Below are 22,446 nucleotides of genomic sequence, written 5' to 3'. Positions count from 1 at the left end.
TAAAAAGTGTCGGTTCAGCACATTAACATCTACATCGTAATGGCTATTAGATTGTGAGATGAAGCCAAGATTAATGCTCAAGAGGGAAAATAGCTACACATCAAGCTTCTACTGGTAGCAGACTATCCAGAAATATTTTTGCAGGTTTATCTCAAACCTGACATCACAAATGTGTCAACACAAGCACAAAACATTGCAGTACATTCACCACTATCAACCGATTCCAAAAATCAAACTTATTTATCTTATATATTCCCACAAATACAATCAATCATGTGTAGAAAAACCAATCCTTTTATCTTTGAAAAATGTCTTAAACACTGCTGTCAGACAAAGCAAAGAAGAAAGCAAAAGGTTGAAACAACCAAATACACTACAAGCATTTATAATGGTTGGATCACAGTTATCTAAAGACATTATCTGTGCAAGTGCGGTTTAAAGGACATGTTTGAACAGTCTTTGGGCTCAGCTTGCACAGACCTGGCTCTAAAGTTAAGTAAGTGATCAATGTTCAATGTAATTGTCATCGTGATGGCAAACCCGGGACAGTCCATACCATGTCAGAAAGAAACCTGAATTATCCTTTAACCAATCTTTTAAAGTGTGTTAGCCACTCTTACCCTCTTCCCTGTGCCTCTTCCAACAGGTGGGTGGCATTCAGCAGCCTGGCGAACAGTGCACAGCATGATTTCAATCAAGGCGGTCTCTTGTCTGTCTGTAAGAGCTGCAAAAAAAAACATAAAACAATCAGCATGGTCTGTATCACGTTTGTGCTCTGAAACACAAGCGAAGTAGGTTTGCAAGAAACCGGTGCCATACCTTCCTCTCCTGGCAATGGGTCATCTAACAGTAAGCTGATCATACACTCCCAGTCCTTCAGTAGCTCTGGACCGCATTCCCAGAGAGAGTCCACCAAGTAGGCCGCGTGCTCATGGAGCTACGGAGAGAAATGTTCAGACCAATGAAGGACGGATGGTTCAATGGCTTACATGCTGTCAATAAAGACAGAAACTGTAGCCTGTGTGTGATAGTAAAGTAAAACAGCCTGATGACATACCTCACTCTCCAGGAAGAAGAAGACAGTGGTCTTAATGAGGTTGGCGTTGGGGCTTTGTCTGCCTCTCCTCTTGGGGGCCCCTTCCTCCTCTGGTTCTCGCTGGCTGAACAACCTTTGAGAATATTAATCATTAGTTGGGTATCACACAAAAGCAACCCCCGCATAATCCTGCAACTGCATTTCTTAGAAGCAGCCATGGCCCTGCGAAATTAAAACTCATAAACTAAGCTGAGAACTGACTGACTTGTAAAATGAAACCAGTCATTGAGCAACTTAATCTTAATTATTGGAGTTAGCTGAACATGAGAAAAACTTACAGTGATGCAAAAGCTACAAAGTTTGGTTTGTATGCACAGACGTACTGAATGTGTGGTTTTTTTTTCAACCATTTGTATTGTAATAGAAACATCTTAAAAAGTTTAAAGAGTAGCTTAACACCAGGCAGTGTTTTTCTGCCCTCTCTGGTTGAAAGTTTTACCTCTGGTGTGTGCCCCCTTGACTTTACTTGTTTGCTTGCTTCTCTTCCATATCTCTTCTTGTGCACTGACTCGTTCAAGCTGAGCAGCCAATCGGAGTGATTTCTCTCACCGACGCCGATTCAACATGCTGAATCAGCCGTAAAACCTCCGACACGGGCTGACTAGAGCTGACTGTGCGGGACACACCGCAAAAACTAGGCAGACAGACGCTCGCCGTCGGCCCCAAACTGTCCAACAGCCGACCGCCGGCTTGGTGTGTCTGGGTCTTTAAACCACTGGAGGTCAGCAAAAACTAAGTTACTCTTTAAACTCCCACTAAACTGTGGTAAAACACTTTCCCCTTCTTCCCCAACCTGTCGCTACATTAATTTTGCTGAACTCATTCTATGCTTCTCGGTTCAGTGATAAATACGATTTGAAAGATTTAGTCTGACGTACTTCTTAAAGAGGAATTCTCCAGCTGCAATGGCGACAGGCCTGTGTGCCGAGTAGACCAAGTGATAGACACTCTCACAGTCCTCAGGGGTCAACACCTCATCCGTGCTACTGCAGAGACAAACAGAAAGAGTCAGTCAACTAAAGCTCCAAAGTAGTGGTCAGCAGCACATATGTACGTTATGTAATTCTTGAAGAATGTGTACCAGGACGCACTACTGGTGTGTGGAAAAAACGTGGAAGTTGGGACCATTACAAATCAAATACCAACAAGAACAGAGCCACTTACTTCAAGACTAGAGTGAGTAGTTTAATTGCTTGTACTGCAACGTCATACTCTTTGTCAAGAGTCATGGAGACAATACGGTCCTATGCAAAGAGAGAGACAACAGATTTAATGAGTTATTTGGACAAAATGATTCATTTTGATTAGTAAGTGACATTCTGTCAGTCCAATCACAAATATATATCCACAGAGTATGTGTGCAGTGTTTGTTGCTGTATGAGAGTGTGAAACAATAAAGTTGGAGCTGTTGTGTTGAAATTGTCCAGCAGGTGGTGCTGACCTTGAAGCGGCTGGTGAAGAGTTCCAGTCTTGCATTGAGCTCTCTGTTGTAGTAGAGACCCTGCAGCGCTGTCAGACACTTCAGACGTACCTCGCCTTGCTGGAATACAGAGTTAGAAAACAGTCATTTATCCGGTGCATGGACCAGTTTTTCTACTGTGTTTACAAAATGAACTGAAATAAACAAATCTGGAATACATGAATAACTAAGAATCGCCTGTTGTTCTATTTGATTGCCTATAAGACGTGTAAATCAATCGGCTTCAACCTTGTGTTCTGAATATTTGTGGCTACACTTAGTTTACAACCGAGTCATTGATTGTGCCTTTAACAGCCGTGCACACCCACACAGGTGTTTTCACTTATTCTGGCTGATTAGACATCTGCTCAGACTGATGTTGTGCACAGCTGAACTGGGAATTAAACGGCATCAGCAACCTTCATGTAATAATAAAATAATGACAGTTATGCTACTAACAGGTGCAACAAAACTAACAGGAGAGTAAATCAATTACGTCCACACAGTCCTGAGAAGAGGTCTGATCGGGAAAATGAAGTGAATACTCTAGGAGCTTTAAAGAATCTAAACAAAGAAAGAGCTTAAGAAATGTTCCTGCAACCCACCTTATCGTGCATCGTCCACCCCACATACTTCAGATAGCTGTCGTTGAGGAAGGCATCGCTATAGAGTTTCATCCACACTCCAATCTCTTCTATACAGATCGCCCTGATTTCTGCTATCGCATCACTGTTAAAACATTAAATCATTATTTGTTAAACAGAATACAAGAAGTTTTATATAACAGCATCAACAACCAGTATCAAAGTCATCATTTCGTCATAATAGATGTGTATTAAGTGAAGACATACCGATATCTGTGAACAAACACTCCTTTGAATATTGCGTTCATCATATTTTCAATCTCATCCTGATTTTCTTGGAGCTGAAATGAAGAGCAGAAGAAAGCATGTGAGCAAAATGTATTTGGTCAAACATAAAGCCTAACTGACTAGGATGCTACAGTAAGAGGTGACCAGGAGGCATCGTTAGCATAACAACACGTGTGACGGCCAACTATGCCACCATGCTGTGGTGTGGCTGACCAGTGAACTAACAGATGGATGCCCAGTGGGACCTGCTGTTATGTAACCCAGTAAACGGACAATCCTAGCTGAATAACACTCAGCAGTAACACAGTCACTGCGGGTCCATCACCTATAGAGGTGTTGCGGTTCTAAAAATGGAGCAGATTTATGGTCACAAGATGGAGTAATTCACAATTATTTACTCTTACACGTTACTGTGACTGGTTAGTTTGGTTAGTTTGGTTGCAGCTGGATTTCTGGATTTGCCTTATAAAATGTTATGTAGGAAGATGTAACCTGCAGGTTGGACCAGGTTTATATTTTTATCAATTCTGATTTCAATTATTAATTCTTATTGAATTCAGGCTCACATTCTTGTCATGAATTGCGTACAAAAAGAAAAGCTGCCATGGGGCTGATCATTAGGCAATGATCTGTGGCAGACGATGATATTGGGTAGAACTTGGTTCTGAGGGCTTCCTGCGGAACATTAAACTACCAGATGGGGAAACCAAGGCTGCGTCCGAAATCGCATACTATGCACTACATACTCAATACGTGTACTATTGTTCAACATACTTGTGTGAGTAAACAGTAGCATGTATCTTTTTGGACGCAATGAACTGTAATTACCACTTCCTGAGAGCCTCCTTGCCAGTTGGAGATGCGTAACCATGGTAACCCGTGCCAACCTCATGTGACCAAACAATGATTTGCGAGAGTCATAAAGTCGGAACTATTTTTTACAAATTTATTACGTCTATAGCAAAGTGGAATCTTATACTTACACTTACATTGAAGCATTATTGACGTTACAGAAATCTCTGCCAACGTCTGTTATGAATATTTTCATTACTACCGCATTGCATTATGGGCTATATATGCCAGCGTAGTGTCCAGTGCTTGCATACTGTAATATTTCATTGGAAATATAATGCAATTTGCATACTATTGGTTTTATACTAAGGTTTCGACATACTCAAAATCTCACATACTGTTTTAGTGTACGAATTAGCATGTTAGTATGGAATTTCAGACGCAACCCAAGACTTCATACAAAGACATTCCAGACCATATGCTGGTGTGAAAATTCACACCAGTCTAATCACATGGGATGTCCAGTAGAATCTTAAATTACACAACCCACTTCTATTTTCCTTTAACAGCCACTTTTCATGACTGTAAAAACATAGTCAGACACTTCCAATATGACAAGCTAAACTGATGTAGTGGGTGTTGAGGCTGCCTTATTTATTGTTCACTGGGGGAGGGAACTGGCAGTTAAGTCAACTGGTCTTAATTAAAATTACTGTATTTAAAAAAAAAAACAGAAGACAGCATAGGAAAGTGGTTGAAAAAAACTGGCTTTATATGAAAAAAAATATTGCATCAATTTGAGGTCTTCTGCCTACATGAAAATAAAACAAAGGAACGTGCAATTTACTGACAGACATCACTGGCTGAATATCTTTTGAAAAACAGAAGTTGGTCTATGTATTCTGGATTGAGGGGAAAAAACACGGGGCCCTCTGCTGTGTTGTTACTAACAGTGGATATCACCCTCTCTGCTTCAATGCCAATACCGGTGAAACTCATCGTTTTCCACACAACTCTGTATGGGCATTTATACTACATAAACAAAGAGAAGTACATACATATCACAGTGAGCGCACACTACATAGAGGGTCTGTTGTTGAGACTTTCTGCCAAATTTACCACTAAATCACTGCTCAAAATCACCTGCAGAATTTGAATCATCCAATGTGTATGCATGACTAAATGCAAAAGGAATGAGCTTGGGTAAAAGGTATTTTAAAAACAGAGACAGCAAATAGCCATGTGGCCTTACCTCTTTGCGTTTCTGCAGAAGCAGCTCCAGCCTGTCATTAGCCCTTTTGGCCACTATCTTATTCCTCTCTGCCTCGTACTGGCGCTGCGTGTTGTCCATGTTGATGCTCAGGTTTAGAGCTACATTCACCAGGGCTGTCATCAGCTTCATGGCTGCCAAAAACACAAGTAACATCAAGGTATAAGAAAAATCCATGCACAACACTAATGTGTGAGATTATCTGACTTGACACTTTTTTACTGTCTATAGTGTCAAGGGTGTGCAACATAAACGAACACCTGGATAAAATGTAATCCGTGGGGAACCAAGGTTAAGAAATAAGAAATATTTACTACCCTTTTATTAAACTAATAAAACCTTAGATGGGACTACATTGGAAATTATAAAAGGTAAACAAACTCCATAAACTAAGAATACAAACTTTTAGCTGCATCCCTTATACACTTAACCTCGTCTAGGCACAGTAAGAAATCATTATTACACAGGGAACCATCTAAAATAGCTCTGCAGAAACTAACCAGCTCCAACCTGGCAGCCAAGACCAGTGCCGACATCAAAACATAAACACAACCAAAGCATGTTACAGTTTTCGCCGACAGGTAAGAACAAAGATGGTTTCCTAGACAGAACATTACATGAATGTTTTGTGGTCACACCACCCACCACCTGCTTAATTATGACTATTGTTAAAAATGTATAATGCTGCTGCATAAATGATATTGGCTGCATGTTCTGCATGCCTCGGGTTATTGTAGAACACGTCTGCCCCTCTGGGAGCCTTTGGCACTGTATTTTAGCGGGTAAATCCACCTACGCTGCTTGTTTTTTGTACACAGCCAATGATAAAGGTGGAGGTTATTCCACTTTTACAGGTGCAACAAAACTAAAAGGATCAGGCAAAATACGTGAAAACACCTGTGTGTTTGGTGGATTTATCAGTGGTTATGATCATTCTATCCTTTACCTACAACACTACAGAAAAAGCTGTTTTGCTTTACTTATCCAAAAGTGCAGTACAAGCCCCCAGATTCCTCCTAACTGCCTACTTTTCCCACACAGCTAACAACTCGGTATGCTTAAAAAACATGCCAATTACTGCAATTCAGCTGCGACATTCAAATGTACCTCTCACTCACACACGCACGCACACACATAAATAGAGACACAGTCAATCTCACCTGCCAGTGTTGAGGTGTGTCTGAAGGCTCGGACTTGGGAGTCTGATAGTCCGGTGAGAAGGGATATGACTGTGTCCATCATGTACTCATCATAGATGATACTGTATTGACACTGGCGCACTAGCACCGCGATGAATTCACAAAAGCTTGATTTGAACTTTTTCCACTGGGGTCCTGCTATGGTTAGAGGGTAGTCACCGCTGTCCTACAGGGGCCACAGAGGGAAGAATGTCAGTAAATGCAATGACAAAACTTGGCAAATCAAATAATTCTAAATTTGATATTTAATCTTAAATAACAATTAGGAGATTTATGGTGAATATGGTAATGATGACACTGGAAAAAGTGAAGGTACCTCATCAAACTCCTCTGTCATTCGTCGGATGATCTCAGAGTTCTGCATGTTGCGGAACATTTCTCCACTGACCACACCTGATAAACAAAGAGGGGTTGGACAAAAGACAATTTATTAAACAGTCAAGAAGACCAACCGAGCGGGTACCAAATACGTGTGAGTGTTTTATAGGACACACAGATTAAATGTTTTCCTCAATGCGTTTAAAAGGAGTGAGATACCTGAAACAGACACACACATACCTTTACATCCCGAGCACTGGATGAAGAAATTGATGAGATCTAGTAGCGCAACATCTCTGTCATGTTTGTAAGACTCGATCCAGTCATCAACGACAGACTGCAGGAAAAGAGGGATAGACACATTTTTAAAAAATCAATTAAGAATGCAGACCATCAGTTTTTTTCATGTGACTGAATAAGCAATTTTTTAGCGTGTGGCATTCATACCTGCATTGCACTCCTGCCCAGCCTCACCACCTCAAACAGCATCATGTTTTCCATGCCATTCTCTTGGTGGTGGCCATTTATCCGGCCGGCTCCCTTCCCTCCTTTGCCTTTCTCCCCTGCGGCCTTCTTCCCCTTCTTTCCACCCTAGAACAGAAAAGAAGATTATAAGGAATTATTAAGTGTGAGAAGACGAAGCTAATTTTACACGCATGTCACAAACATCTATAACTAACAGATGCAATACTGTGTTATATGACATGAGTATCCTGATCCAGGCAAAGGGCAGAGAGACATTTTTGCTTTATATACCTTTCCTTTAGCTGGGGTTGCACTCCTTCCATCTAGATCCTCAGAGAAGTCTGTGTCTGAAGAGAATCGGGTGTCTGTATCACTGGTAAACAAAAGCAAATATTAGATTGGAGAATTCATATCAACCTTAATAGCAAATTAAAAGTGGACACAAGCACTTACTGAGTATAGGTGAACTCTGAGGGTATTTCTGGTGCTGCTATCATTTCTGTAACATCTTCTGGATAACTTCAACTTATGACTGGCTTGAGATCCTCAGAAAATACAAGACGGGAGAGGTCGCATGTGACCTAGAATGTGAAACAGAGTAATTTATAGAGTTTACATGTGCATTTCAACACAGCAGACACAATAAATGCTATAAACATCAAATATGTACATGTTTGCAGAAATCCCATCCTCTGTAGTGTGCAAATGTTTCTTTGATGCCATTCAGGGAGAAAAAAAAACGGTTTCACATGGTAACAGTGGGCGGACACTAATGCTCCTGTCACGCTCAGCTGTCTAGCCATTGGCTCCCTCTCTTTCTCTGCTCCCCTTGGTTTACAGACGTCACGCGATGAACATTGGAGTGTCTTCCTCAATGGCCAAATATGGCACTGCCCTATCCGCCCCATACAAACCCAAACCAATCAAAAGACAGTATCAACATCAACAAGATACTGCAGGCCACAGACAAAACTATTGCATGGTTGTGATGTGTAAATTAGTGGCACATTCATCAAAAGGAAAGGTAGCATAGGTAACATTTAAATGTAGTATTCTGACTTTCATAATTCAGAAATGCTTCTTTAGAAGTCAAGACAATAAAAGCACACCTATGACTGTCTTTTCAGTTCTGAAAAAGGCAAACTTTAACTCCACCCATCATATGCCCGCTCTGGGTGCAGTAGGTGCGTCTTTCTGTCCTCGTACGCGCAGTGATGACATACAAAGTGTGTCATTCTTATTCTTAAATTATAATATAGTAAGGTTTATGAGTAGTAGGGAGATTGTCAGATAAACACATCTAATGTAACGTCAGTCGTGGGATTCGCTCTTAACAATATCCTGCACATGATGGCACCACATGTGCCCAAATTTGTGGATCTTACCAAGCACACATTTTTATGAATATACAATGATCGACACCTTCAAAACATAGTTAACGTAGAGCCATGCAACATTACCACTTTCCATGATGTAGTTACGACTTTTGTGAGTTTTTTTATTTAACTGGGGGTATTTATTGATTTAATAATAATCTTATTTCCTTGATAGTGAGGGGGAGATAACTGCATGACAAGACGACGGGATTTCTATGGGGTGTAGACTGAAAAAAGTGGCGCCAAATCTCTCAGCGTTATCTCATAAAACTTGCTACTTTCAAAGCGAAGACTAGACGAGCTTTAACTAAAAAAACTGATATTTTGCAACCCAACAGTGGTGGATTCCTGCAAGACAACCATGCCACAATCCACCGACTCGGTTCCCTCCAACCACGCCGGCGCGACTGCGCTCTCCGTCGGCTTCCTGTCAAAATTGACACCGGTGCTGCTGCTAGCACCGATAGCTAAGGGGGTTGTTTTTGGCGTCTTTTTCCCTCTGCATTTGATCAAGTAAGCATGCACTACTCAGGGTGCGAACACACTGTTATTTACTGAATAAAGACGACAAAACATGTGTCTTTTTCGTTATATATGGAGAACAAGCTCGTGTTTTCGAGCGCTATCCTGGAACCATAATAACAAAACAACGCTACTGTACTAGCCGCATGCTAACATGGGCTACTACACAATAACGCTACTCACTCACTGTTTCCGAGCACAATAACTACCTTTTATCTACACACCAGTCGTGCTCAATGCGTGTCCGAAAATACCAACAAATAACCCCCAACATATAACCCGTAAGGAGCTGATAACAACCACCGCTAGTTAGCTATGCTATGCTAACAGCTACATGCTAACGTTACCTTAAAAAAACATCACGTCCTTGCGTCCTCCATCTTGGCTCGGGAGAGTTCCAGTAACCGTATATTGCATAAGCAACAAACACTTTGTTTACAAATATATAAAGTGCAACTTAAGTTGTTTGGGATAATAACACGCTTCTTTTGGAGCTACGTAGTGAATATATAAGCGTTACTGACTGAGCCCAACGGACAAATGCAGGTGGTTGCTAAGTAGCCGTGTAGCCATGGAGCTAGCGGAGCGGCGACGGTTGAAGGCAGCCAGGCAGCCGCGCGCTGTGGAGGCTCCTCTATGGAGCTAGCCGGAGCTAGCAAAATACTAATCAACTAACTTCCACATAGCTCTCCGCCATTTTACAGCTAACTTACCTTGTTGTGAAATGAAGTACCCAGCAGAGGTGTAACTTTAACTATTCTTACACAAGCTTCCGTGTGAATGCGAAGACAAAATGTGTAAAAAAAGAGTTTAAAAGTCGCGGTCAGAGGCGGTTTCGGACGTTCTCTCTCACCCCGCTTGCTCCGTAGTTGGGTTTGTTGTTTCGACGACCTGGGAGGAGGAATATCCTGGTGCAGAGCTACCACCTAGCGGCCACTATATACCCGCATTAGAGAGAGATACACCGGGGATGAGCTGACATCTAGTGGCCGCTGATACATACTACACCTGGAGACTGACTGGCGCTGCTTCTGGTCTGTGAATGTCTTCTCTTACAGGGAAACGCTAGGGCAGGGGTCTGCAGCCTGAGGCTCTTTAGCTCCTCTCCAGTGGCTCCCTGTGGATTTAGAAACATGGAAATGAATATCTGTTTATTGTTAACATTTTCATTCTTATTTATCATTGTAGTAGGTCTATGGTTAGACGAAGTATTAGGGCCACATTTGGAAAAAAAATATATCTGAGATTTCGAGAATAAAGTCATAATATTACAAGAATAAAGTCATAATATTAAGAGAATAAAGTCATAATATTACGAGAATAAAGTAATAATATTACAAGAATAAAGTCATAATATTACAAGAATAAAGTCATAATATTAAGAGAATAAAGTCATAATATTACAAGAATAAAGTCATAATATTACAAGAATAAAGTCATAATATTACAAGAATAAAGTCATAATATTACGAGAATAAAGTAATAATATTACAAGAATAAAGTCATAATATTACAAGAATAAAGTCATAATATTATGAGAATAAAGTCATAATATTACGAGAATAAAGATATAATATTACGAGAATAAAGTAATAATATTACAAGAATAAAGTCATAATATTACAAGAATAAAGTCATAATATTATGAGAATAAAGTCATAATATTACGAGAATAAAGATATAATATTACGAGAATAAATATATAATATTACGAGAATAAAGTAATAATATTACAAGAATAAAGTCATAGGTTTACGAGAATAAAGTCATAATATTACAAGAATAAAGTCATAGGTTTACGAGAAAAAAAGTCATAATATTACGGGAATAAAGTCAGAAGTTTACAAGAAAAAAAAGTCGTAATATGAGAATAAAGTCATAATATTATAAAGTAGTAATTTAACATGTTATTTTCTTTTTTCTCGCAGTTATGACTTTATTCTCGTAATATTACGACTTTTTTTTCTCGTAAACTCATTACTTTATTCTCGTAATATTGCGACTTTTTTCTCATAATATTACGACTTTATTCTGTAAATCTCAGATGTTTTTTCCCTCAATGTGGCCCTAATACTCCGTAGTACATTTGCTCTTTGTCCCTCACTGCATTCCATTCATTTTGAACAAGGGAAAAGAAAAGATCATCATAACCTTAATTTCTCTCTCACCCCACTTGCTCCGTAGTTGGGTTTGTTGTTTCGCCCACCTGGGAGGAGGAATATCCTGGTGCTAATGCCACTATATACAAGCATTAGATACACCGATGATGAGCTGACATCTAGTGGCCACTGATACATACTACACCTTCTTCTTCTTTTTTTATTTTTTTATTTGCACATATAAAACTGCAAAAAAAATCCAGTCAATAAAAAAACAAACAAGAAATGCGTCAGGAGAGGCTCCACAAGCTTATACAAAGGACCTCCACCCAACCCCAGGAGAAAAAAACAATAATAACAAAAAAGGAAGAAAGATCTAAACTGACATAATTTTAAAAATACAACAAAAGTTAAACAACAACAAGAAGTACACAAAATGTGCAGAAAAACATAACCAAACAGTGGAAAACAATCCAATAAAATCAATGAAATACATACAAAAAAACAGTACAGAAGAAAAGAAAATACATCTAAACATATCAAAAGATAATTAGAAATCAAGAATTAAATGTGATGATAATTTCCTTTTAAAATGTGCTAAGGATAATGAGCTCTTGATAACATGTATTTTGGTGTTCCATATTTGTACACCACGATATCTGAGGGAGTACTGACCATAGTTTTGTTTTGTAAAAAGGCGGGTGAAGATGATTAACCTGTCTAGTATTATGTGAATGAATTTGAGAATTAAATTTCTTCTCTCGGTTTTTGGCGAATGGCAACCAACTTTAAGGTGCATACCGCCACCTACTGTACAAGAGTGTGTAACATCATGTCATTTGACACATTACTGCTACTCTTTAATTCTACCCACCAATCCTGTGTCTCTTGAGAACATTAATAGAACATTAATAGAACATTAATAGAGCCTTCCTGGTGCCTTCAACACTCCTCAGTCCTCTGTTCCCAGTATCCCCAACAAATCCCAATCCCGTCCCTCCTCTCTGACTTGGTCCTGTAGTCTTTGTCTTTCAGCCTCATACTTTTTACAATGAATTAGGATATGCTGCACATTTTCTTTAACACCACAATCCCCACACTTGTCACTGTTCCTTTTCCCCCATTAAAGCCAAAGTGCCATTAAGACCTGTGTGATCCGGTCTGAGTCTTGTTGTGGTGATTTCTTCCCTTCTGTTCCTTTCTTTGTATTTCTTTGTTATGACCGACTTTTCTATTCTGAAATATCTCCTTCCTTTCTGGTACTCCTCCCATCTTTTCTGCCATATCTCCACTCCTTTCCTTTTAATCACCGCTTTTCCTTCTCCTTTCCCAAGTAAAACTGGTACTGGTATTTCCTTTTGCAGTAAACTTGATACTACATCTTGAGACTGGCGCTTCTGTTCTATGAATGTGTTTTTGTCTTCTCTTCTACAGGGAAACGCTATGAGAAACTACGTTTCAAATATTTTTATTAGGAGGCATGTGCATGTCAGTGATACAGACTCCTGTGGGGTGTGTATCCTGCCTCATTTCTTTATATCAGCAAAAACAGACAATACTAGGACCTAAGGGCAAACAAAAATAGAGACAAGCAAATATAAAGAACATAAGTAGTTAAAGGGAAACCCCCCCCCCCAAAACAAACAAAAACTAAATAAATAAATAAATAAAACTCAGACAACACCCTAAGGCACACAAATCAGGGAAACATTGGCGACATGCTATGAGAAACTAAACTGAACTATTTCGGTAAAATACTGATTTAAAATCTATCTCAATCCCATTCATTTTGAACAAGAGAAAAGAAAAGATAATTCTCTCTAAATAATTCTACTCTCTATAGTACTCATCAGCACCCATCATATGTGTCTGCACAAATATGTCTCTGTCATGTCTTTTTGTTTTTATTTGTTTTATCTGTGTATGTTTAAACTGATCCTTGTAAGGTGTCCTTGGGTTTCCAGAAAGGCGCCACTAAATAAAATGTATTATTATTATTATTATTAATTTCTATAGAAGGCTCATTACCACCACACAGTTCAGCTTTCTTCCACTAACCTATTTGAGATACCCTATCACTAAAATGAATGAATGAATGAATGAATGAATGAATTCCTTTTGTGACACAGGGAATTTAATTCATCCTTATATATTTTGGTTTGGCCACCTTACACCATATCTATCTATCTATCTATCTATCTATCCATCTATCCATCTATCCATGTATCCACTGTATATAGAGTGAAATGCAGATAATTAATCTAGATATTGCCTGCAAGCTGCTCCCATAGCCCAATATTGTTGTAATTACCAATTTGAAATATTAATATCTACAGGAGCTCTTTGCAAAAGGAAAATTCAGGATACTGGTTTTACAAAGTCAAACAAACCCTTTCTAAGTGGGTGACATGGTTGAGTTGGTGTCCTCTTAACACCAAATCCAACCAGTTGTGGTTAGAAAATACAAAGTGTAATAATAATCAAAGAAGAAAATTGTTTAAGTCCAAACATTCAAATTTATTCACTCTTGATGACACAACAGATTGCATGATGGAATGGTAAAATAATTTCACACCACACTGATTAATTGCAGGCCCTAAATTAGAGTTGATTTTTGTCAGTTATAAAGCAAAGTCTTCCAGGATTTACTGATCTACCTCTATAAGTTTCAATACATGAGCAGCACACATTGAGAAAATTGAGTCCATAAGTACACCAGACAAAACAGATGAGCGGGATACATAAGTGTATGAAAGCAACTGACATCACATCTCATGTCCAGTTCAATTGCCCCGTCAAAAATTTCCAAATTAAAAATAACAAAACGAGACACAAGTACATAAACCTAGAGAAAGGCACCTCTGGCAAAATTATCCTTTAGTGTGTATTTACAAGTTTTTGTACTCATTAAAAGACCTATAAAATCAACATCAGCTATTTATAATATCATCCCATCTGGATATTAACAGCTATGTACCATCTCAGCGATTGTGAAAACATTGTTTCCTTGTGACGTGTACACATTCTTTCATCCTCATAATCATACAAACAACATGGTCCTTAAATATATCACAGGCTATCTACATTTAATATTAAAATACAATATTATAACGATAGTGAGAAAGCAGCATTGAAGTTTGGCAAGAGTCCGTGATTCCCTTAGGCGATATAGGTCTTGATCTTCTGTGTTATGGCTCCACAGCAGATCGGACACTTGGTGAGCGACTCTGAACACTCCTTACAAGAGACCAGATGAGCACATGGAATGAAGACAATGCAAATATCTCTGTCCATACATATTTTGCACTGTCTCTCCCTCTGCAGCTTCCGTAGTTTCTCCAGTGGGTCCTCATCTGGAAGAAAAAAAGATCAAAAATGTGATTGCTCATATTTAAATCACTGCTGCTCAGGCTTTGTTTTATGTGGTCAGCAACAGTATTTTGTTTATGCTGTGGTATACCTGGTTCAGCATTCAGGGGGTTCAGTACCTTGCTCCTGTGTCTTGGCAGCATCACTGTCTGGTGTGTTGTTGAGACAATCCTCCATAAGTGCCTCCAGGGTGGAGTAGGCTGAGCCTGTCCTACTGATTTTCTCCAAGATGGTCTTTTCCACCACACTGGGCTCTAGACCCATCCCTATGGCCTTCTGAGCCATGGCAGACTGCAGCACCTCTGAACACAGAGAGGAAACATCAGCGTACAAAACTACTTGTTTTATTCAGTCACGTTATTTTATTTAGTTACCGGTATAATGTGGTGTTTTAAATTATTCTTAAATCCTCAAACTAGAATTACTGCCTCAGGGTTGTATACCTCCACCAACCAGTCAAGTTGCAGTTTACATCCATGTCTGTTCAAAATGTCATCACTTCATCATTTTATCCAGTTCGACATTTGTGTGATATTGTCATAGTTAGCATATGAATTCTTGAGTTATCACAGTGACCTTTGACTACCAAATTCTAATCAGTTCATCCTCCAGTCCAAGTGGATGTCTGTGCCAGATGTAATTCAGTTCCCTCCAGGCATTCCTGAGATATCGCTTTCAAGAAAGTGGGATGGACGTGAGGTCACAGTGACCTTTGACTACCAAAATCTAATCGGTTCATCCTTGAGTCAGGGTTGACATTGCCAAATTTGAAGAAATTCCCTCCAGGCATTCCTGAGATATCACGTTCACGAGAACGAACTAGACGGACGGAGAACACGAAAACATAATGCCTCTGGTCACGGCTGTCGCCGGCACGGAGGCATGAAAACAGAAGAATCAAATTAAGAAATGTTAATGTTTACCATTCCCATGTCCGGAAAATCCATTCTGATGACTTGAAGTCTGAAAACAAACATGGTCATAGTTATTTTCAAAATAATGCCAGTAAAACAAAAGCCTCAGGGACATCACTTACAGGTAACAACATATTTGATTACTAATTTTTCCACATAGCCAAAGGATGTATATTTGTCCAGAGAACAACAAACATTACAGCACTAAGTATAATCATTTAAATATTGTAAACATGCGTTATTTTTCAATTTGTCCAACACAAAACAAAACTACCGTATGTGCCACAGGACTGTGTGCATTACTGCAATTAGCAGATAGGTTAATATTTTTAAAGTGTGTCTTACATGCCCATACTCTATGTACATAGAGTTATTGGCTAATGGAATTGTTCCTCCTGTCCATAAAGGCTGCAAAGAGATCCCCTCTAAAAGCGATTTCAATGTAAGAGACTGGGGACAAAATCTGTCCTTGTTTACACACAAAGACGAAATTTGGTACTAAAAAGACAGTAATTTCCAAAGAAATCTACAGTACTTGGTTTTTCTAATTCAGATTATTGAAGCCTCACATTAGCCTCAGCTGAATTTAGGTCATTTTAACACAGAACGAAGGCTCTGAATTTTGGACTGAAAACACTTTCCAACAATGCTTTAAAAGTACATAGGGGCATGTGATCATTGCTTTAGGACAGCGTTTTATCCTTTAAATGGCTGGAAGATATTTATTTCAGTTTAAGCCATATTTTGGATAAAAAGTAGCACCACTATGAGTAATAATATTTTCTTTTATCCTAACTCACTGCTGTCACAGTAACACTTTAGCTTTCCAGGGTCTTCATCATGCACATGTGCTACATGTAAACACGTGGGTAGAAATCAGCAACTGAAAAACGCAGAGAAAGGTCCGCACACTGTAGCTCATCTTGGCACATCTTCGAAAGTAACGTTTCGAGCCAGAGTTTGGGCTTGAAACGTCACTTACGAAGATGTGCCAATAAATTGCACTCTAAGGAGCTAAAGTGTGCGGACCTTCTTCTGCGTTTTTCATTGCTGTCTTCTATTGGTCCAGCGCTGGCCTACTACGGTTTCGGATGTGCGCGACCACCTTACATTGTTTGAGAAATCAGCAACTGGACAGAAAATCAGGTGTTCACTCCTTAAGTCCATATGCTGATTAAGGAAATCTGGTTTCTTAAATTACATGAGGTTTACAAAATCAGATTACTTGGCAAAGTCACTAACAACCCGGTTACTCAGGTGCATGTACAAACACTGAATGCTTACAGCTCCATTTCGTCGTGGGTCTTGTAGCTGGATGCTGTTGACAAATTCTTGTCCTTTTTCTGCTAACAGGAAGCTGCATCTGATTAAAAAAAACATATTGTATTAAAACAGAATCAAATGCCACAGCAAAAGGAACTATTTTTTTGTTGTGTATATAAATGTTAAGAAGGGGGACCATCATGGCTGTTCTTACCCAGGGTAGTGTTTGGCATGTTCTTCCCAGGGGTCTTCCTCAGGCTGCCAGCCTTTCAAACCTCCACCACAGCGGAAACACAACACCTTGTCCCCTCCAGTCCCTGCAAGGACACACACAATATCGTCTTGCGAAATACCCAAAAAAACATTTAATCAATCAAAGTCTCTCAATGCTGCACCTGTGCTGTACCTGCGCAGTAGAAGCCAGCTCTGGCGAGCTTCTCGCGGTTAATAGGGTGCAGGATGCCTGAAAAGCTTCCAAGCCTCTCCTCCAAACTCCCCATGGGGACACGAGTGTTTGCATGTTGTCTGCTGCCGCTCTCCTCCTCCTCCATATCCCCCTGGTATGGGATGTTGCCCACATCGTGCCCCAGGATGAAGAAGCAGTAGGGGTAATGTTTGGCATGTTCTCCCCAGGCGGTGTCCCCTGCTTCCCAGCCACCCAATATGCCACCACAGCAGAAACACTGCACCCGGTCGCTCTCCCCCACGTAGTAGAGGCCGGCTTGGGCCAGGTCTCGGGGTCTCACGGGAGCAGTAGGGGGCCAAGAAGAGAGGGTCTGAAGCCGGGCCTCCTCACTCCTCATGTGTGGGACCATCGGGTAGGTGGACTCATCAACCACCTCTCCCGTTCTCAAACGATATTCCATGTCTTCTGCTTCTTCGTTGTAGGTGGAACCGTTGGTCAGTCTGGTATCACAACTCGGGTTAAAATTGGTGCGGTGGGTGCAGCTGAGAAACCGGCATGATGGGGAAACCTGTAATAATTGGGAAATTATGATTTAGCTACTTAGAACAGGATGAAAACAAAAAAGTTAAATCCAGTTAGTTTTTCATTACTGTTGGGATTACCTCTTTATGCCTCTCTACAGGTGTGTCTCCCTTGCACCAGTTTTCCACAGTCTTCTGGCAGCTGAAACAACGGACACGATCGGCGTGGCCAGTGAAGTAGAAGCCGGCCCGGGCCAATCTGTCCGCTGGTACCTGCTGGGCCAGGCTGGAGCCACGGAATGAGTCCAGGCGGCTGTTCATCAGGGAAAAGTCAGCCATGTGGTCTGCCTCCAAATTGCCGTCTTGTCTGAGATCACACATGATGGAACCAGGCAGGAAACTGCTGAGTGGACTAATGATGGAAGAATGACTGAAGTAGACAAAACAGAAATAACAAATACGCTGTTAGGTTTATATACATTTTGTTGTTAAGCACTTCTTGCTACACTTAACATTTACTGCTCATGACTACATTATAGTCGGTTATAAACTATATATTAAATGTTTGCCTTTAAATGCTACACAGAGGGATTTAGTGTTTTCAAAAAATCTTTCACATTATAACAATAATCTTTTTTTCATAGTGGCAGCAATATTAATCACAGAGTTTTTTTAAATGTCTAATAATGTAAGTGAGGTTTCATCCTTTGGTTCACCCAGCTATGATCTGCAGAGCCTCGTCACCACCAACGAGCATTTAACATAGGAAAAAGTAAAAAAAAAAAAAAAAAAAAGTAGCTAACGGCCTACAATACACATAATATACACACATTACATTTATTTCACAGGGTTGAAAAGTAGCCAATTTAAATTAAATTATAGCTGCTGTGCAGCTGTGGGTCAAGGCCAGGCATTTTGAGAAGGAAGAGAAGAAGGATGAAGAGGAGGAGGAAGATGAAAAAAGGAAGAGGAGGAAGACAAATGAGAAATACAGAACGGTCCACTATCTTTAACCTTTAAGGCATTAGAACACTATGACTTCACACTATGACTTAGGCAATCGCAAGGGTTGCATGTAAAAGCAGATTTCAAACTTGTGTCAAAAATTCAGTTATCAAGACAATTCTGAGAATTTGTGCAATTCATCAAGACAACACAGAGAGGTCTGTAATTTATCTTAATAACAAACAAAACTGATGTTTAAAGATGCTCTATTTCCATTGACTGCAATGGTTCACATGAGGATAGAATTCAAAATCCTTTCAAAAATTCTGCAATTTACCACACTACATCTACTTCTTTTTCTACATCTAGAAGAAGAAGAAGAAGAAAAAGAAGAAAGAAGAAGATTATTGACATAAACAAGAGCAGAGCTGCTGCCCGACCCTTAATAAATTTGTCTCGCACCAGAAAGCTGATTAGCACATCTGGGCTTAGAGAGTTACTGTGCCTTTAAGAGAAGCAGCCAGACTGCGATCACATGGAGCCACTGGATGTTCCATGTGAGGGGATGGGCACCAGAGACTCAGGATTGTCTACGGCTCAGTAACCTAACAACAGACACCATGCCAAAGCACAACTATAATAACTCATCCTTGAGTCAGGCATACACTCAAAGCAGAGGTACATGGTGTGTTTTAGTCACACAAATTATGTTGCAACACACCACGGGAGGCATACCACACCCCAAAGTGTACATATTTTCCCAGAGGGTGGAACTTTAATTTGTCACCATTGTATTGCTGTCACATAGCCCAAGGTTATGTAGTATTCTCAGCTGTATATTGTAGGGATCGACCGATATGTTTTTTTCAGGACCGATACCGATTATTAGTAATCAAGGAGACCGATAACCGATATTTTGAACCGATATACATTTGCAGTAAAAATTTAAATCTTGGTGTCAAAAATGTGAATAACACAAAACTTCATTGAAATGCATTAAAGCATATGTTTAATTAAAAGAGAATTTTTCAACATTATCTTAAAACAAAAAGTGCAGGGAGGTCCCAGCTTCTTATAAAGTTAACTGATCATTTTAATAAATAAATAAACAATATCTCTGAAGTTTTATAAAGTGTAAAAAATTCAAGGTCTACGACGCTCCACATCAGCTCACGTTTTTCATGTAAACGTTCATGTAAAAACACCAACTCATACGGGCGATTAATATTACGTTCGCAAATCAGCAGCTAAAGCAAGTTTCAGTTCCACTGATTAACCGGTAAACTAGACATGCTTTTCAGCATATAAATAGACCATAAGATCGTGGTGTTCCTGCAACTTCGGCATAAAGGATTGGGATATTTATTGGAACTTACACTTAATTTTATCGGTTAAAAAAAATGCCGATGCCGATAATTGGCAAAATGCTGAATATCGGCCGATAATATCGGCCAGGCCGATAATCGGTCGATCCCTAGTATATTGTACTTAATGTATGCAGACTCAAGCCCAGCATATAGGTACAAAAAAATATCGTATGCACTCTAAAATATGTATTTGTTTTCCCATAAACTGTATTTGAAGCTACAAAACAAATAAAATGTCCCTTTAAGTTACACTTCATCCCACAGCAGAAACAACTTGCAACCACACACAGTATATCAGTACTGATTAAGCAACTATTGATCTACTGTCTGTTTGCTTTATTGAGGGGAGCAGCTTCTGATCCTTGAACTTCAGCTATCAGTCGACATTCTTTCAAGAAAACAGCAACGTTTATGTATAAATGTGAGTTTTTATGCACAGACACAGAAGGTGTTTAACCATGTGATCGCAGGTCATAACGCACACATCCAGGTACTATCTTCATATATATATATATATATATATATATATATATATATTAATGGTTGGACCGTAACGTAACTGGCCCCGCAAACTCCAGAAAGGTCTCGCAGCTTTGCGTTAAACAATAGCAACACAACAACAATAGTTTCAGGTTGGTAAACACACCGAATAAAGCAAACATCTGACAGCTGTCACCTCTGCTAACTAGCTAAACACACACTGCTTTAGCTCGGTGATCACACGAATCTAAAGCAATACGGTGAGTTCAAAGTAGGCCACTAAGGTGTAAGGTGTAGACACAGTGGGTAGGACTTTGATCAGTGTCCTCCAGCTGCAGTGTTTGCTTAGTAAACGCGATTGCGAAAATGTAATCTGACCTAACGTTAGCTTAGCATGGCTATTTTACATGACGTCAAAAAGTTACTGGATAAACTACCACTGCAAAACTTCAATAATTACCTTTTAGTAGCTTACAGCCAGCTCTCCTCCGGTCTGTAGTTTCAGTCACTCTTGGGTGTGAACACCGCCTGCAGGAGAAATGCAGTGATTATCAAAGAGATGTGTTTATTAGACGTGACCTCGCTATGAGGAAGTGAAAGCAAGCGGAGTTTCACTACCGCGCACCTTGTCGTGCGCATCCCAGGTGACCACTATCGTGACGTCAGGGAAATTAGGATGTATACTTTCTGTCTGTGGTTAGGAATTTCTGAGTTGGGGGAATTTCTATTTTATACATGGGGATAAATTGTTGAGTGGGGGTTTCCCAACAAAACCCCAACTTTATGATTCAACAGTTCACAAAAAAAACATTTTTTTATTGTATTATTTATAATTTGTGTAATTAATAGTTAATATAATAATTAATAGTCTGTTTATTGTCAATACTGTATATACTGCTCCTATTTTTATACTTCCTTCTATTTAAATGGTTCATATTTTGTTACACTTTGTTTAGCTCTTTTTTTTACTGTGTTAGCTGATGCATCTTGTTTTTTGCACTATCCCCTTTGCTGCTGTACACTGCACATTTCCCTACTGCGGGACTAATAAAGGAATATCTTATCTTATCTTATCTTATTTAACACAGCCTATTGAAGGATATAAACCATAAACCTCCTGAACTTTGACGTCTCCTCTGTCTGAGTTGAACACATGCAATGTAAATGTGCAATAACACGGTCACTTTTGTGTCACTTTTGCAATATAAGTACTGTAAATCTACTGTTACGGATATGTGCAATGTGCAAACATGCTGATCACTCTGTGCAATAATTATATGATGCTGTGCAATAATTATATAATTATCTGAAGGACACTTTGTGCAATAATCTGGCAAAACTGTAATCTGGCAAAACTGTCATCTCGTCAATATACATATTGTATTTTTATATTTTATATTGTATTATCTTTTATATTTTTTTATATTTATATTGCACTATCTCTCCTTTTTATTATATTATCTTTTTTAGCACCTATGGGATTGTCACAGTCTAATTTCGTTGTACTACACAATGACAATAAAGGGCTTGAATCTTGAATCTTGAATCTTGATAGTATACCGTAGGTGTTGCTTGTGTGACACAATACGTTCATATTTGTTGTCAGTGAGGGAAAGTAACTAAGTACATGTACGTACTTGAGTACAGGTTTCTTTCAGTGCTACTTCACACTACTTCAAATATTGTACCTTTTACTCTTCTTCTACTACATTT

General features: G+C 39.4%; 2 protein-coding genes across 4 annotated transcripts in view; both read right to left on the bottom strand.

The window, feature by feature from the left end:
• The window catches only part of stag2b (stromal antigen 2b), a 29,989-nt gene extending 19,637 nt beyond the window's left edge, over positions 1-10,352 (bottom strand). Inside the window, exons 1-16 of one of the 3 annotated variants that reach the window (XM_037780195.1) lie at positions 10,223-10,352; positions 7,925-8,051; positions 7,763-7,844; positions 7,454-7,597; positions 7,247-7,343; positions 7,005-7,081; positions 6,650-6,854; positions 5,472-5,623; positions 3,407-3,480; positions 3,161-3,284; positions 2,538-2,636; positions 2,261-2,340; positions 1,975-2,082; positions 1,058-1,169; positions 820-937; positions 621-724 (exon numbers count right to left, since the gene is read on the bottom strand). In XM_037780195.1, the coding sequence (XP_037636123.1) occupies positions 621-724; positions 820-937; positions 1,058-1,169; positions 1,975-2,082; positions 2,261-2,340; positions 2,538-2,636; positions 3,161-3,284; positions 3,407-3,480; positions 5,472-5,623; positions 6,650-6,854; positions 7,005-7,081; positions 7,247-7,343; positions 7,454-7,597; positions 7,763-7,844; positions 7,925-7,968 (1,620 nt within the window). In that variant the 5' untranslated portion in view covers positions 7,969-8,051; positions 10,223-10,352. Of the gene's footprint in view, positions 1-620; positions 725-819; positions 938-1,057; positions 1,170-1,974; positions 2,083-2,260; positions 2,341-2,537; positions 2,637-3,160; positions 3,285-3,406; positions 3,481-5,471; positions 5,624-6,649; positions 6,855-7,004; positions 7,082-7,246; positions 7,344-7,453; positions 7,598-7,762; positions 7,845-7,924; positions 8,053-9,716; positions 9,989-10,082 lie in introns of those variants that run through there. The other 2 variants (XM_037780193.1, XM_037780194.1) reach the window with 2 other exon arrangements.
• Positions 10,353-13,964: 3,612 nt separating this feature from the next.
• Positions 13,965-21,385, bottom strand: LOC119494703 (X-linked inhibitor of apoptosis). Its single transcript, XM_037780784.1, has 8 exons — positions 21,194-21,385; positions 18,083-18,371; positions 17,421-17,988; positions 17,229-17,331; positions 17,036-17,114; positions 15,761-15,800; positions 14,957-15,139; positions 13,965-14,821 (listed from the first exon to the last, which is right to left on the bottom strand). Exons 2-8 carry the CDS (start codon positions 18,320-18,322, stop codon positions 14,628-14,630), a joined length of 1,407 nt encoding a protein of 468 aa, XP_037636712.1. The 5' UTR covers positions 18,323-18,371; positions 21,194-21,385; the 3' UTR covers positions 13,965-14,627.
• Between the last annotated feature and the right edge of the window lie 1,061 nt (positions 21,386-22,446).

Source organism: Sebastes umbrosus, chromosome 9, assembly GCF_015220745.1.
Source record: "Sebastes umbrosus isolate fSebUmb1 chromosome 9, fSebUmb1.pri, whole genome shotgun sequence".
NCBI lineage: Eukaryota > Metazoa > Chordata > Actinopteri > Perciformes > Sebastidae > Sebastes > Sebastes umbrosus.
Note: the sequence above shows the minus strand (reverse complement) of the source record. Positions and strands in the feature narration are given on the sequence as shown.

What these genes read in the sequence shown, in the direction of transcription:
- LOC119494703 (XM_037780784.1), bottom strand. Translation starts at nt 18,322, where the DNA reads ATGTGTGATCTCAGACAAGACGGCAATTTGGAGGCAGACCACATGGCT. An exon ending in CTGTAGAGAGGCATAAAGAG is followed by an intron (nt 17,989 to 18,082) that starts GTAATCCCAACA and finishes CAATTATTACAG; the next exon opens with GTTTCCCCATCATGCCGGTT. An exon ending in AGCTGGCTTCTACTGCGCAG is followed by an intron (nt 17,332 to 17,420) that starts GTACAGCACAGG and finishes GTGTCCTTGCAG; the next exon opens with GGACTGGAGGGGACAAGGTG.